The following is a 16,544-nucleotide window of genomic DNA, read 5'->3' as shown; positions in this document are numbered from 1 at the left end:
ATCCTCATATTCTATATTTACCCAAAGGAATTCAAAGGGCAGGGCCACTGTGTATGATGCATATTTTCTGAAGTATAAAGATGTAATTCAACAAGTCTGGGAAAATCAGGTGAGAAATGGAGTGCTAGGACGCCAAAGGGCTTAGATAATAAGATCCACTCCTTTCACAAGGCTGGCTAGAGGCATGTGTATGTATAAATCAGTTAAAAAAAAAGACATTCTGAATGCCTCCATCAATCGTCCCTTTGTTAATAGATCACCTATTGTCTTGAATGGGAGGGGTTCGGGGGTTGGAGGAATGACTCCACGCATGGCTACATATAGAGGATATGCCAGCGGCTAATCTTACTCCTGGTGTTCCCAACATTGACAGCTGACAGGTGGCAGGAAAGATGGGCAAAGGCTTCTACATCAGCAAAGGCGTCGGGGTGGTGGGGATAGTCCTGGGTGCCGGGGCCGTGGCCACCATCATCGCCCTGTCCGTGGTCTACTCCCAGGAGAAGGGCAAGAATGACGACCTGGTATCCCCCACGGTCGCCGAAACGACGACCACCACTCCGGTCACCACTCCGGTCACCACTCCGGTCACCACTCCGGTCACCACTCCGGTCACGACGCCCGCCATCTCCACCCCGACCCCGTCCAATGAACCATGGGACAAGTACCGCCTGCCTACAAGCCTCAAACCGGATCACTACAATGTCACCCTTTACCCAAGACTGAGGCCAGACATCGCCACTGGGCTGTACATCTTCACAGGTAAAACCCTGAGGTGAAATTGGTATATTTTTAGGAGGAGGAAACATTGAACAACTGTGATGTTATGTAACATGTTTATGCATTAGATGGTACAGTCAGCCAGCCAGGACCAAACATGATGTATCATGTGTCGCGGATCTCTGAACGTCTCCTCTTTTTATAGTGTTTGAAAGTTTTTGAGAAGAGCGTGATGCAGACAAAGTCTAGGAAAGGTTGAAGGAAATCAAATTCATTAACAGTCCAAGAGCAAAAGAAAATGACCTCCTTTACACTTTGTTTTAACAATTTTCGAACTTTATCATCGTCATCTAAATTAGCCATGTTAAGTTAGCTACTTGGCACTCACAGCATATCGGGTCCATTTTAAACAGACGTAATTGTAACTTCAATCACTGTGGAGTTTATAATAATGATACATCATGTGGCCTGGAATAGTCCTGGGCCTGTTTCCTCTATATCCCTTTTGTTTCAGCTACGAGTGACACTGTGGCTAAAATCTTTGGAGAGATTTGAGTCAAGTAATTTTGTCTGTTTGCTCCAGTGGCCATAAACGGATCGGGTCACTTGACTCAATGGTAAACTGTTCCCTCCAACAGTAGAACCCTGCACAAAATACTTTGGAGTGGATGTGGTGGAATGACGTTGTTTTACATGTTCATGTGTCTTATCTTTCAGAGTTGTCCAGTTTGTATTTGTATTTGTCAGCCTGCAGATGTCAAACGACAGAAATAAAACCAGCTTCCTTCTTCTCCCCCTCTACCTTTCATTATCATTGTCTCACGTCACTGCAGGATCATCCAGCGTGGAGTTTGAATGCGTCCAAGGGACGGAGTTGATCCTGATCCACTCCAACAAGCTCAACTACACCACGTTGGAAAACAACTTCTTTGCCAGGCTCACCGTGGTCGCCGGAGAGGTCCCGACCCCTTCCATCAAGTCTGTCTGGCTGATGAACAAAACCCAATACCTGGTCATACAGCTTAATGGTAAACTCATCAAGGGCCAGAAGTACCAGCTCTACACCGAGTTCACCGGAGAGCTGGCTGACGACCTGGGTGGCTTCTACAGGAGTGAATACATAGAAAATGGGAAAAAGAAGTACGTTTGAAAACAAAAATTAAAAACATGCTGGAGAGACAATTGTGCTTCCTAATGGGATAAACCATATCTAAGGAAGTTCTAGAAGGATTGGAATTAAAAGATAGTTTTGTGATTTTTCAAGCTGGGCCTTATTATAATGTTGGCTCCCATCATTTAGAATTGTTCATTTATAACTGTATATGTTTTTCAAAAGGGGAAATTTAAACTGTTGTTTTTTAAAAGCCTTAAATGTTTTCCCCGTTGGACTGCATTTAAACACAGTGAGAAGATGCAGCAGAGTGGTCATTTTCTCAATAGTAAAGCGCTCAACGAGATTGTGCTGTGAACAGTTCACAATGATGGGAACCAACAAGGCCTGGGTTAATAAATTGCAAACTTATTCTTCCTTAATTCCTGAATAGATACGTCAAACCGTTGAAATGACACAGCCTTGATGTGGAAGGCCTCAAAATCAATCGCAAATATCTTCCGCTCTGCTTGTCATACATAGGACGCTGTAGTGTAGACATGGTGTAATCTAGCAGTGGATAAGTTTCATGTGTTGTGTCTAGACAGTAAAAAATAAGATAAACATCTGACCTGTTTTGTTTTTTATTTTCTAAATAGGCTTTTTCAATTGAATATATATATATATATATATTTTTTTTTTTAGATTTCAATGCAGTATGGTTGCTTTAACTAGAGTGGCAGAAAGACTGAACTTTTTATTTTTGCTTTACTAAATTGCATTGTCAAAAAAAAACAACCCTTCTCCTTCAAGAACTTTTCACCCATAGTTTTCAATAAACCATTTTATTAAATTACATACAACATATATTTTTTTTTACCATATTTGATATAATCATCAAATATGGTAAAAAAAAATGTTGTACGTAATACAATAGTATGTTTTTTTTGTGTGAAGCTATCAGAAATACAAATGAAATACTTATAGTCATATTAGATAGAAAACAAAAAACAATGATTATGACATGACTTTCCATCTCAGGGTTGTTGCCACCACACAGATGCAGCCAACAGATGCCAGAAAGGCATTCCCGTGTTTCGACGAGCCTGCGATGAAAGCTGTATTCACTATTACCCTGATCCATGAAGCCAACACTACGGCTTTATCCAATGGCAAGGAAATAAGTGAGTGTCCCCCAGTATACTTTTTATTTGTCTTTAATTAATGCATAAAAGGTAGAAATTGTCATTTAGATTTTTATTTTCTTTTTAAGAGCCCCAAGTTAATTCAATTTTAATTCAATCTTTTTTTTCTAATTCTCATTAAGCCAACATATCACAGTCATTTACATCAGTCAATCGGCCAATTAGATCACAGTATCGCATGTGTAAGCCTCCACACATGGAAGCCCCACCCACTCACGTGAGCCAATCATGAATACTGTATTAACAATGGCGAGACTGGGCCCTCTCCGATCTGCAGATGATCATATGAGAGTCGTTAAGAGTCGATAAAACTATAAAAAATATATATTAATTAAAGAAATGCTGCCTTTATAATGTTGTGTTCAAGGTTTTTCGACATTCATTTATAAATCATAGTAATAAAACACAACAGCTGTGAAACATTATGACAGCAGTCTGATTAAATGACATTGATTTCAGCAATAAAACAGCAATAAAATGGCGTTTTTTGTCTATGACCCATTTTGTCTGACCTGTAAAAGTCTTCATGAAAGCTTGTGAATAAAATGTATTTTTTTTTTATTTTACATTTTGAATGTAAATAAATAAATATAAAAATGCTATATTTAATGGGATAACCTCAACGTTAATTGCATAATGTAGCTTATACAATACATTTGTGTTGCAGAGTTAACATAATTTTTATTTTTTTTATCAAATTCCAATCAAGATTGTGCATTTCCTTTGGTTGTCATTTCTAGGTACAACCGCCATGGAGGTCACAGGTTTATGGATGACCACGTTTGAGCCAACCGAGAAAATGTCTACATACCTGTTGGCGTTCATTGTCAGCGACTTCGATGTTGTTGAAAACACCATCGGAGGAGTTTTGGTAAAATAAATTTCAAATTTCCTTCTCAATGAACAACAGCATTTTATTTTTATAGAAACTGCATCTCCAGTTAAATGTTTTAAAAATAGCCGGCACAGCTTATCTGGCACATCACAGCCATTTGAAGTAGTGATACCCCACCCCAGGGTTTTGAATAAAGGCTTTTAAGATGAAGATCTGGATTTCGTAGGTTTTCGCTAACCAATGTGTATGTTTTTGTGTGTGTGTGTGTGTGTGTGTGTGTGTGTGTGTCTGTACGCCTGTGATCCTGTGGCTTAGATTCGTATTTTTGCACGGAGGAACGCTATCGAGGCAGACCAAGGAAATTATGCCCTCAACGTCACTGGACCAGTCCTCAAATTCTTTGAGGATTATTACAATGTTAGCTATCCTCTGTCTAAATCAGGTAAGTCCACCATTTATAAAATTCCTCGCCTGGCTTTTTCCTGAAGTTACAACTCAGGATGTGACTGTGTCCCTTTTTGAACGATGGGACTGTTGACGACAGTATCATATCACACTCATAAATGTATGTTGATTGGAGAAAGGTTTGGGTGATTTCCGCTCACTTATGACACGTGTACTAGTCTTTTAAACTCCAGTGATTTACCGCGTGAACACAGCAGCATCACTATAAGGAAGCTTTAACGGGCTGGGACTACCATTTTGCAAACCCCCTATGGCCAATTTCACTTCCTGCTTCCCCTCTGACATTTTCCCCATGCGAAAAATGGGGGAGAGGTTGGTAATTGCCCGTCACACGTCGCATCTACTGCGTTTGTGGCAAACAAATCTTTGAAATGACCCCGGCCAAAGATTTGTTTGTTTGCGACTCTGTAACTGCAGCGGGGCACACAGGCTGAGCTGAGACTCGAATGTCGAACGAAAGGAGCCTGATTCACACTTGGTTTTCTTCTTAAAAACCATTATTCTGACAGAATTCAGTGATTCTCATGACGAATTCCATTCACAGCCGAAGCGACTCTTGTGACTCGCTTAACCAACTGAATCAAACGAACGAGTCGGAAAATTGAACTTATCTTTTTACTGAGTCACTCGTAAAGAGTCGACTCTCCAAAATGAGCCAGACTTAGATGATATAGAGGCTACATTGCTGCTTATATCATTTTTTAATTTTTATTTTACAAATATGTACAGGGGCGCCAGAGAATAATAAGCTTAACAAATAAAACCCCACTGGAGCTGACTTTGAAAGTTCTACAGACCCCGGGAAAAATGTGGACGACTTTGACAATGAATTAGCTAGTTAATCTGAGACAGATTTGTGACAGAAAATAATAGCTAAGCTCCATATTTATTTCCATTCAGATCAGATAGCTCTTCCAGATTTTAACGCTGGGGCCATGGAAAACTGGGGCCTGATCACGTACAGGGAGACAGCGCTGCTCTATGACGACAAGTACTCTTCCAACGGAAACAAAGAAAGGATCGCTTCCATCATCTCCCATGAACTGGCTCACATGGTTGGTTTTTACACACACACACACACACACACACACACACACACACACACACACACACACACACACACACACACACACACACACACACACACACACACACACACACACACACACACACACACACACACACACACAGAAAATCGTGTTCAATTATTGGTAGCCGTTCGCCTTTGACACCATTGACCCATTATTGGTGTGACATTCTATTTTCAACTATTTTTCCGGCCCCTCCAGTGGTTTGGTAACCTGGTGACTCTGAGGTGGTGGAACGACTTGTGGCTCAATGAGGGATTTGCATCCTACGTGGAATACTTGGGAGCGGACCATGCCGAACCGGCATGGAATGTGGTGAGTTTTTTTCTCTGTCAAGCAAATGGAACTTTGATGTATTTTTAATGGGGAGGGTCAACATATTTAATGGAAAAGTAATGATTTAATAGCAAATATGCTGGAGCCAACTGACCTCTATCCGACAATATAGTGTTTTCTTTTTAATTATTTATTTTTAATTACATGTATCTTACAGTATTGTCAGTAAATATAGTATATATATGTTGGCCCGACATTGTTTTCTTATGAATAGGATTGTTGAAGTAATTTCCCCCTGGGTTTATTAAAGTGTCTCTGATTCTGATTCTGATTCTGATTGACAAATCAACAATACCTTACAAAAAATATTTGAGAAAAATACTTGAGAATTCCGATAAGATCCTATAGGATTCCTATCGTTTTCCAAAATGAATCCTATTTAAACAAGTATTACTGTATTTAGTGATCATGGTAGTATGCCAATAGTGGTGGCATACTATGGAGACCACAAAGTCTTCCTGTAAGATCCTATACATAGCTATAGGAATTCCAATAGGATCAATTTGGCACAATTCCTATTACTTCTATAGGGATGTAGAATTCCTGTAGAATAGGATTCTATAATGCATCATATAGGGATAGTTTCATAATAGCATATAATTCCTTTTGGATCCTATAGGATTTTGCATGATTATTTCTATATTCTTCTAGAGAATCTTTCTATATCAATCCTATGGGATTCTACAGGAATTATATGATATTTTTTGGACAATTCCCTTGACCAAAAATATTTGTCCTTGACAAAATCTGTAATACATTCTATAGGAATTGTTCCATGTTATCATAAAATTCCTATTAGTTCCTATAGTATTTAGCATCTTTATATAGGAATCCTATGGGGGTTTTTTTTCTAAGGGAAGTAGTATAGCGAGCTACAGCTCTTACTTCACTTAACTGGTTCATTGTTGATCAGCAGTCTGATGCGTTTTCCTTTTGCTTCTCCTCGCCCACCAGAAAGACCTCATGGTGATTTACGACGTGCACCGGGTGTTTGCCGTGGACGCTCTGGCCTCCTCCCACCCTCTGTCCTCAAATGAAGAAGACATCCAGAGACCGGAACAGATCAGCGAGCTGTTTGATGCCATATCATATAGCAAGGTACCCTCTCATATTGGTAGGCTCTCTAGCCCTATTGTTAAAAGGTCTATGAAATAAGTGAATCTGATTTGGCCCAAGATCTTAGTTAAATCCCTGAGAGCAGCATATCATCTTTGAGACATTATTTGCATATAAACACCATCTAACATGATTGTTACTTTGAAACATGAGAAACTGTGAGATACGTACGAAGAAGACAAATGGAGCTGTCACCACGTTCAGGGTTAAAACATTAGGACAGTTCAGAACAGTCTGCACTGAAGACACAGTTCAGCTAGATGGCGCATTCCTAACAAAAAAACCTCTTTGCATCAGCATTAAAAAGAGGATGGGAATTGTGTTTCTTTTTGAAGAGTAGTGACCAAGACAAATGAAAAACGGCTAACAAACCCATTTACATATTATAGATGGCATTTCCATGTTCTCAATGAATTCCACCAATAACTGAAACTAGTTTGAGAAGGGAGCCATCTGAAGTTGCATTGATCTCAAAAATTCATCAATTCTAAAAACGTGTTGGATTTCTTAAGTCCCACCCTGACAGGAGGGGGCTGAATAAACGGACATTTCAGAGGTTTAAATGCTCTTTAATTGACATGCTTTGTGAGAAACCAGCCAGGAGATCGGAGGGGATCTGAATGTTAATCGAGTTAGGACACGTGATAAAAATATGTAACTCAAAATGGCATTTTAGCTGGAAGGAAAGAAAGTCTCTGTATAATAACTAAAAAAAATGCAACAAAAAAAAGCAATGCTAACATATGCGGATGACACTGTGAGCATCACAGTAAAGTACACAGTACATTAAAATTGCTGAAATTTAAATAGTATAGGCCTTTACAACCCAGTCTCATGAGTCGTCCAAATGTGACACCTACAGTATGCATAAAACGTTGGTTACAGTACGCAAAAAAACAAATTGTTATTTTCACACAACTATTATAAATATTTTAATTATGTGGGGAATTGATGAGGGAATCCACAATTAGATCACAGACGAACATCAAATCCTTGTCCTGGGAAATAACAGATTGGTTCCAAAGGGAAGAGATATCTGTCGTTGCTCCAGAAGTGTTTGACAAGGGAATCTACTGTACTCTACTCTACTCTACCTCTACTGCTACTCTACCTCCTTCTACTCTACTCCCCCCCCCCCGTGTTACCTCCCCCACTTTTCTTCCGTCTTTTCTGTGCCTCCTCTAATCTTTTTTGTTTTTAATCCTCTCCGCAGGGGGCGTCTGTTCTCAGGATGCTGTCTGATTTTCTCACTGAAGATGTCTTCAAAATGGGCCTCAGCGTAAGTTATTTTTCAGATTTGGATTCCACAGAATTGCCCCAAAAGAATGATTAGGCTTACCATATCCAACTAACAAAAATCCAATTGTCGTATAAACTCCTCAGTTGGTCATTTAGCAGGGCCAAAAGTAGGAAGTACTGTGAAAATCCATTTGACAGTCATGATAGCGCTTTGTATGCAACTTATTTCTGACTTAAAGCACTCATCCACAACTTGATCAAAAATATTGACTTTAGTCCTTGACCATAAGCCTACACCCCATACACAATATCGGTGCAAGATTAACATTTTCAAATGTGTTACTTAAGTCAGGAATACAATCATACACTGTGTTGCAGTACTTTTATAAACTCAGAATTTATTTTTATAATCAAGTGTTAATCAAGATAATATTCCATTACCACTGGTCGCATAGCAGTAGTGCATGCAGTGTTATACGCATGAAACGTTAACAATAATGCAATAATCAGACTATCTTTTTCTATCTTGTGGTTTGGTTGAATTATTAGGCCGCATACTCCATGTGTGAGTAGTTACATACACAGTGGTCGCATCAAGCCCCCCAGGGTCGGGAAAGTGGGGTTTGCTTCCAACTGGCTAACTGGCTGGAAGACCAATGGGAGACCCCCCATTGAAAACCCACCTAAGACTGCTATGAACATACATTGATCTCATGCGGCACACAAGATCAAAAATGGGTGTTTATATAATGAAGCTTTAAATATTTGAGTCTAATGGGTCTCAAAGATTCTTATAGCCCATTAATTGCACAGGCGTCATTGCTTCCTTGGCATGGATTATTTGAGCTTGGCCTTTTTTATCGAAACATTTACGTTTATGCTTACAAGAGCTTCTAAATTATAACCCAAAATATTTGAAACTATGATATGATGCATATCAAAGTTTTCTCTTTTCCTTCCTACAGTCCTACCTGAATGAGTTTGCCTACGGGAATACGATTTACACAGACCTATGGGATCATCTCCAAATGGTATGTCATGCACAATGTCTTTACTACACGTCGAACCACTCTAAAAGGACTCCGTGCATATTTTGTTATCATGATTTCATATTGATTTCATACATATTTTCACAACATGTATTTACTTTTGGTACAGTTGCTTATGATTTGTGCTTTTGATTTTTTGGCCTCGTCTCAACATTTCCTACGTCCTCCTCCTCGCCCCAGGCCGTTGACCTCAATAGCACGAAGCTTCCTCACAGCATCCACGACATCATGAACCGCTGGGTGCTCCAGATGGGTTTCCCCGTCGTTACCATAGACACCACCACGGGCGTCGTAAGGCAACAGCATTTCCTCCTGGACCCCGAATCCAACGTTACTGTATCATCCCCTTTCAAGTTAGTATCTCCTTCCATCCTTCCATCCAAGACTAGGTACCTTTTAAGATTGGTCCTCACTTCAAAGGCAATAGTGTGCAATCCCTCGACTGCTTTGTTAAAACTAAATAGATAATAAAGCACTTTTTTGCCCCCGATTCGCCCCTTCCAACAATCGTGAGCAAAGTCCAGATTTTTTGATAGTTCTAAGGATTGTAGTGCCCAATTATGCTGTTGTGTGAGGTATGTTACTAGTGCTATTTAAGTCTGTTCTGGCTCCACCGATCACAAATTGCAAGTATTAAACATGTTCAATATTTACGATCTGATATCCTGTAGTATGGGGGGAACCCCGAGGACGCAGTCTGTGGATTGTCACGTGGGAAAGGCAGACGATAGCCAATTGGCAGCCAAGCTGACTGAAACACAAGATGTCATAAACACAACAGCAGCCATGGTGGCAAATGCGAACTCAGCGCTACACCATGGTCGCGCTGTCTCCATTACTTCATCCATTCTTTTTTCTGTCTTCCTTTTGGTTTTTCTGTTAAAAAAATGTGCAAAAAATAGCATCACTAGTTCTAGCCCGTCACCCGCTATGTTTGCTTACTCTAAAGTCACGTTTCATCACATGAGATGTACGGTTTTGAGAGTTGGGACTCTGGTAATCTCCCGTAGCCACACCTCTGTATGAAATTTTTGGTGAAGGGAATCTGTGAGTCTGTGGTGTGCTGTTTGGGCAAATCGTTGCTCTCCACAGACTATAGGAACATAACTGTTAGATTTTTCATGGTATGTCGTTATGTGCGGAGTATCTTAAGATTTGAAAAATCTTGTAGTGTGGGCATCGCTTAAATAAAATATTGATAAATGAATGAAATGAGTTTGCCACTATAATGTATTCCTGTCATGTATTTCTCCTTATAGTTATGAGTGGATTGTTCCCATCAAGTGGATGAAAACTAAAGAAGTGCAGCAACCAGTATGGTTGGAAAACAAAACAGGTACAGTTACAAAAAAACCCTGTTTGGAGCCAGAATGTCAGTTGTTTGGGGTTGTTTGGTAACCAACCCTCACCTGAATTCCCCCCTGGGGATAATCTTATCTAAACGTATCTTAAGTTACCATTGTACACTAGTTCTACCATGAAGCAAGCAATTTCATCACAAGCTTCTTTCCCTGAGACATGAGCTGTTGTTTTCATTGGAATTAATGTTGACAATGGATTCAAATCACGTGGCACAGAAATCAACGTCAATAATCATTTGGGGGTCCCTTTGTCTTTGGCTCACCTACAGCAATATTTGAACCGATGAAATCACCAGTTGACTGGGTGTTGGCCAACCTCAACGTGGTGGGTTACTACAGAGTAAACTATGACCAAGCCAACTGGGAGAGACTCCTCATGACTCTGAGCACCAACCACAGCGTAAGACAACAACAACATTTACCTATTTCAGATGAGTTTGTTTGTATCAATGGATTGGGACTCAACAACAAGCTGAAGGGCTACCAACAATAAGACATTTTTTCTATATTGTTATATGGTTAAAAATGCTTTAAGTAAAGGAAATAAATTAAGGAAATAAATTCATTGTGAAAATGGCATTACATTATATTAACAAGTCAAGCTAAGAAGGGTTATTGTTTCTCCTCATAGGATATTCCACTGATCAACAGAGCTCAGTTGATTGATGATGCATTCAACCTGGCAAGGTAAGACTCACAAGTTGTTCAGGGTAGGGGAAAATGATGGAAAAAAAGGTCGCCATCCGCCTATGTCATTTGCATTCCTATAGTGGAATGATATATAATTACTCAAACTGTAGAGACGTGGGGCATTTTAGTTTGATAAGAGGAGCTCTCTTATTTGAAATGTTCAGAAGAAAAATCCCAGTCGCATTTATAGGTTTCTGTGCTGCCCGCAGGGCAAAGATCATCTCTACGGTTCACGCCCTGCGGACAACCAAGTACCTTATCAAAGAGAAGGAATTCATGCCTTGGGAGTCGGCTCTGAACAACCTGGATTTCTTCTACCTAATGTTCGACCGCAGCGAAGTCTACGGACCCATGCAGGTTGGTCATAGCTCAGAAATTAAAGCCAAAACGTATATTTATGTAAAATTTCATATCAGTGTTGGCAGCGCCTGATATCGTACATCACTCTTTATTGCTCTCATTTTAGGATTACTTGAAGAAACAAGTGACTCCACTGTTTGACCATTATAAGAACCTGACTGGCAACTGGAGCGATGTACCGAAAGGACACATGGACCAGTGAGTAAACATAATTCTCCCTAATTACCCCCGATTGCCCCTATTGACCAATCAGAATCAAGTATTCCACAGAGCTGTATTTGAGGATATTAAAGATAAAAGACTAAAGATAATATATAAATAATATATATATTTGAACAAAAATAATAATAATAATAATAGACCAAAATACCAGACTAGACCTTATCTATAATATCCTATAAATATATATATATATATATATATATATATATATATATACTGTATATAATTCTGGGGACCCTCTTGATAAAAGACAAATCATTGTGACTCAATTAATTCACCGCCATTTCGCAACCCCCGATATTGTATCAAAAGAAATTTTGAAGAAAATGAATGTTGAGTCAAAAGAAATGTTTTACAAATCCAAATGTTATTTAAGACAATATTCACGCATTCCACATATATGTTGATAAATGAAGCCCGATGATTGCATTCAGGCGGAGTTTATCTCATAAAAGGGGCCAGTTCATTTTTATTTTCTTTTTTTTTCATCATCAGGAAAACTAATGGTGTATTTTCACTAATATTAACATAGTCTAGTCTTCCTTTTCACAAAATTTAGTGTCGCTGTAATCCTTAAAGCTTAACTTGTTGGTAGATAAAGTGGTAGACACAAGCATGTGTGGCTTGGCGGTTGACTGATGATAAAAATATTTCATATTATACATTTAAAAGTCGAAGGAAGAAATTGAATGAAAAAAAAATCTCCTGCCGGACTTGACGCTGCTGTCGAGGTGCAGAGGTAGGAAGCCCTGTTTTTTTTAAAACAAGGAACAACCAATGACTCCTGACGCTCTGCTTTGCCATTTACCTTCACCCTCCACTTTTTTTTTCTGTTCTTCTCTTTTCTTCTAATATTCTCTCTTGCACTCTCATCCATCCCCCCACCTTCACTCAGGTATAACCAGGTAAACGCTCTCAGAGTGGCCTGCAGCACTGGGGTCCAGGAGTGTCGGGACCAGGTGAAGTCCTGGTACAGTGAATGGATGAAAAGACCTGATAATAACCCGTGAGTCCAGGCTTCCGTCCGCTTTGATATTATTTAGGAATGAACTTTTTCCTCAATATTGTCTTACTTTAAAACGCTTACCTCGTTAACAAAGATGGTCGATTTAGTACTTAGAACTAGAAGCTGGTTTTCCAAGTGCTTCACCAATCATTTAGTTTGGAGTACATTATTTATCACAATAATAATGTAATTGTATCCATCCAGCTATTGTATCTAGCCATTTAATTTCATTTGAATGATTCTGAATTGATTATTATTAAAAAAATCAGTTTTACCTTCATCTATGTATTTTTTATTCTTTTTGTTATTCAAGTAATTATGAATACATCTATATATGCCCACATGTGTACAGCACTTGAGACATATTGAGGATAACATAAATGGCAACTGCATCATCTAGTTTAGGCACTACAGTGAAAAAAAACCCTGTTATCTGAACTTAACAGTCTTCATGGGTATTCGTTCATGTTTCAACCTTACTCAAGGATCGACCCCAACCTGCGCTCCACTGTGTACTGCAACGCCATCGCAGCAGGGGGGGCGATAGAGTGGGACTTTGCTTGGGGCCAGTTCCAGAATGCCACCATTGCTATCGAGGCTGATAAGCTGCGCTACGCCCTGGCCTGCACCAAACAACCATGGCTACTCAACAGGTCCGTCAGATACGGGTGGCACCACTTCTGTCTTCTAATGCTACTTATGTTATATTCCTCAGTTGAAGTAGCCAATTATCCTCGGGCCTGTGTTCCTCTAATGTGTGTTCGGTTTAGAGGCTCTGAAATTGTTTGTTGAAGGAAAACTCAAGCATTTTTTTACCTAAACCTTAATTATGGATCATTGGGAGCAGATCTGGATTTAACGCTAATTTGGCCTAAATTGATTGTGTTCGGCAGAAACATGCAGAGGGGGTTGGCGAAGGGTACCACCCTTGCAAATCTTGTTCCATGTGCCCTTTTTTTTTTTACTTTGAGCACCTGCCCCTTTAATGGTCTCTGCACAGGCCTGGTGTTCTTTGTTCAAGGGATCCTTGTAAAATGTTTTTCCTTTGACTTATCGCTGTGAAAAAATTAGAGGAGCACTTGTGCCACTGCATGAAAAAATATCTTTTACATAAAAAAATATACCATCAGCCTGATTTTCTGCTTTGCGCCCTCCCTTACTCAGGTACCTGGAGTACACTCTGAAGCCAAAGCTTATTCGCAAGCAGGATGCCACATCCACCATCAGCTACATCGCCAGCAACGTGGTGGGACAACCTCTGGCTTGGGACTTTCTCAGGGCAAACTGGTTCTACATCTTCACCCAGTGAGTACAATGTAACATTCCACCGCCTTCAATCTCAGCCTGTACAGGTCACATAAGCCAGAGCATGACCAGGAAAAGCATTTGAGCGAAGAAAAAGGAAATTGCACAGCTGTAAATGAACTGTTATAAACCTTAGATGAGGTAACAGGGAAGTCAATAAGCTGAGGTGTGATATCACCAAATCTGTTTCTGATACGAGTTGCCTCGTTTGGATTACACACATTTTAGTGTTTTTAGTTTTTTTAGAGCTTATTGTGCGTAATCTCTGGGTGTCCTGACATTTCACTGCAAATATGTATGACCGTATGTTTATGTATGTGACAAAAAAACCTCTTGACTATTGACTCTTGAAGCTGTCTCACAGTGGGAACACTAAGATACTAACATAAACCCACAGTCGGCCAGAACATCGATGAACACTGGACCATAATTATGATAATGCATCAATATTACATTAGCTGTATTGCATAAGTTTGACACATTTTATTTCAGCCAAAGTTAAATTAAATGAAGTGCAAAGTTCCCCTACAAATGAGCATGGGTTGCTATGCTCCAATTACCCCCATCTGTTTAAATAGGCCAGACTGTTTAGGTGTTCAGTGATTTGCCAGGGGAACCACAAGATGATCACATGTAAGCTATCATAACAAAATCTATTACGCATTTTAATTGCTCAGCACGATGATTCATTCATTAATCTCTAAAGAGGTAGGTTCCAAAACTCCATAGTTTGCAGATTTTTTTTTTTTTACTTTTTCTTTTTTACTTTTTCTTAATCCACACACACCACACTTCACCTCCTTTGTCCATGATAATAGACTTAGCTTGGGCTGTGTAACAGTAGTAAATGTAACTGGTATATCCAGATAAGAACGGACATTGTGCAAATATTTCCATCCATGCCCGCAAGAGGAATCAGACCAGTTCATTGGAGTAGTGTGAGGGTTAATTGTGGTGAACAATCCATCCAACTCCCGTCTTCGCAGGTACTTGGCTTGGTGATGAGTGAAAATTGATTGTTATTTTAACACTTTGTCTGTCCTCCGTTAAAGGTACGGCGGCGGCTCCTTCTCCTTCTCAAACCTTATTAATGGTGTTACCCAGAGGTTTTCCACAAAGTTCGAGCTACAACAGGTTGGTGTCAATGTTGTCAGTATTCACACGTAGAGATTTAGATATTGATGTCACACTTTGCTTTATGTCTTTATAACAGCTGAAGCAGTTTAAACAGGACAATGGGGAGGTCGGTTTTGGCTCGGGTCAACTGGCAGTGGAACAGGCCATCGAGAGAACCAGCGCTAACATAAAATGGCTTGAACAGAACAAGGCGCAGGTGCTGGAATGGTTTGTGGTGGAGTCGAAACTATAAGAAAGCCCTCGCAAGCATCTTTCTTTATAGATTAATTTTGTGTCCAGCTCATATTTTTTAATTTATTCAGGAATCTCCTGTGTTATTCCCTGTTTCCATTGTGTACATCCTGTATACTGTATACTAATATAATGTATATAGAAGACGTAGAAGAAAATATGTTCTATTTGGTTCCTTGACAGAAAATGTATGTATGTAGCTTCTCCTAAATGTCCAAATTGCCACCATCATCAGTAGAGACAACAAAGTTCAAGCGTTGGGGCTCAAGAAGACAATGTTTGTAAATTGAACCTTTTTTGAAATTTCCTTTTTTTAGTAAATTATATAAATAAATTATAATTGAATTGCCTAATAATTTAAGTTATTTTTTTATTACATGATCTGTATTACAACTATGCAATCTAGAACAAATATGCTTATTCATGTATTTAATCATCTAAAATAGCTTTTAGCCTGAGTGTTTTTTGAAGTTTTATACTCGATTTCTGCATTTTGACTTCATGTACTTGAAATTGTCTAATGTATTTCAATTCCGCTGAAAATTGTGTCCTAAATCATTTATGAGAAAAAGGCTTGTATGTATTAATTCTCTTGTCTGTTGGAAAAGCTATTCATAAAACATATGTTAACATCCAGAATTTTTTCTATTTTGAAAAACACCAGTACTTTAATATATATACAGTATTTAATATATAAAGTTATATTTTATTACTGGTGATTAATGGCTAAGTTTGGATTGTGATGAAAAGTAGTAATAGTGGATCCTACTGGTACTATAAATCATTTATAGTGCCAGTCTACCTGGAAAAGTAAAAATATTCCACTGTGACCAAAAGGTTACCTCTCCATTTATCAGCTAAACATTTTTTAATGACTGATACTTTTTTTTTATAAATTGTTGTCATCTTATGCCAAAAACTTTGCAGATGATTACTGAAGTTTTAAACAATGATTGTTTAAAACTTCAGTTTTTTTTAGAATTGTTCTTACTTCTTGAAAAAGTAATAAATATCTTTGCTATGTATCTTCTGCCTGCCTTGTACTTTGTATGACTGGGATTTTCTAGTTGCTGAAAACAGTCAATTTCATTG

The 16,544-nt window shown here is 39.0% G+C and overlaps 1 protein-coding gene across 1 annotated transcript in view; it reads left to right on the top strand.

Moving 5' to 3' along the window:
• Positions 1-392: 392 nt before the first annotated feature.
• LOC307231577 (aminopeptidase N-like) overlaps positions 393-16,544 on the top strand; it is a gene marked incomplete at both ends in the record, with an annotated part of 43,455 nt that continues 27,303 nt past the window's right edge. The window contains 20 exons of the mRNA XM_080002342.1: positions 393-759; positions 1,551-1,857; positions 2,849-2,991; positions 3,753-3,883; positions 4,163-4,289; positions 5,213-5,367; positions 5,602-5,715; positions 6,691-6,834; positions 8,066-8,131; positions 9,057-9,122; positions 9,321-9,493; positions 10,400-10,476; positions 10,771-10,901; positions 11,133-11,188; positions 11,401-11,548; positions 11,658-11,749; positions 12,669-12,779; positions 13,265-13,432; positions 13,944-14,084; positions 15,137-15,218. Coding sequence (XP_079858468.1) covers positions 393-759; positions 1,551-1,857; positions 2,849-2,991; positions 3,753-3,883; positions 4,163-4,289; positions 5,213-5,367; positions 5,602-5,715; positions 6,691-6,834; positions 8,066-8,131; positions 9,057-9,122; positions 9,321-9,493; positions 10,400-10,476; positions 10,771-10,901; positions 11,133-11,188; positions 11,401-11,548; positions 11,658-11,749; positions 12,669-12,779; positions 13,265-13,432; positions 13,944-14,084; positions 15,137-15,218 — 2,799 coding nt within the window. The remainder of the gene's footprint in view (positions 760-1,550; positions 1,858-2,848; positions 2,992-3,752; positions 3,884-4,162; positions 4,290-5,212; positions 5,368-5,601; positions 5,716-6,690; positions 6,835-8,065; positions 8,132-9,056; positions 9,123-9,320; positions 9,494-10,399; positions 10,477-10,770; positions 10,902-11,132; positions 11,189-11,400; positions 11,549-11,657; positions 11,750-12,668; positions 12,780-13,264; positions 13,433-13,943; positions 14,085-15,136; positions 15,219-16,544) is intronic.

Source organism: Zeus faber (genome assembly GCF_960531495.2).
Source record: "Zeus faber genome assembly, chromosome: 6".
In the NCBI taxonomy this organism is placed as follows: domain Eukaryota; kingdom Metazoa; phylum Chordata; class Actinopteri; order Zeiformes; family Zeidae; genus Zeus; species Zeus faber.
This window is presented reverse-complemented; position numbering and strand designations above follow the sequence as displayed.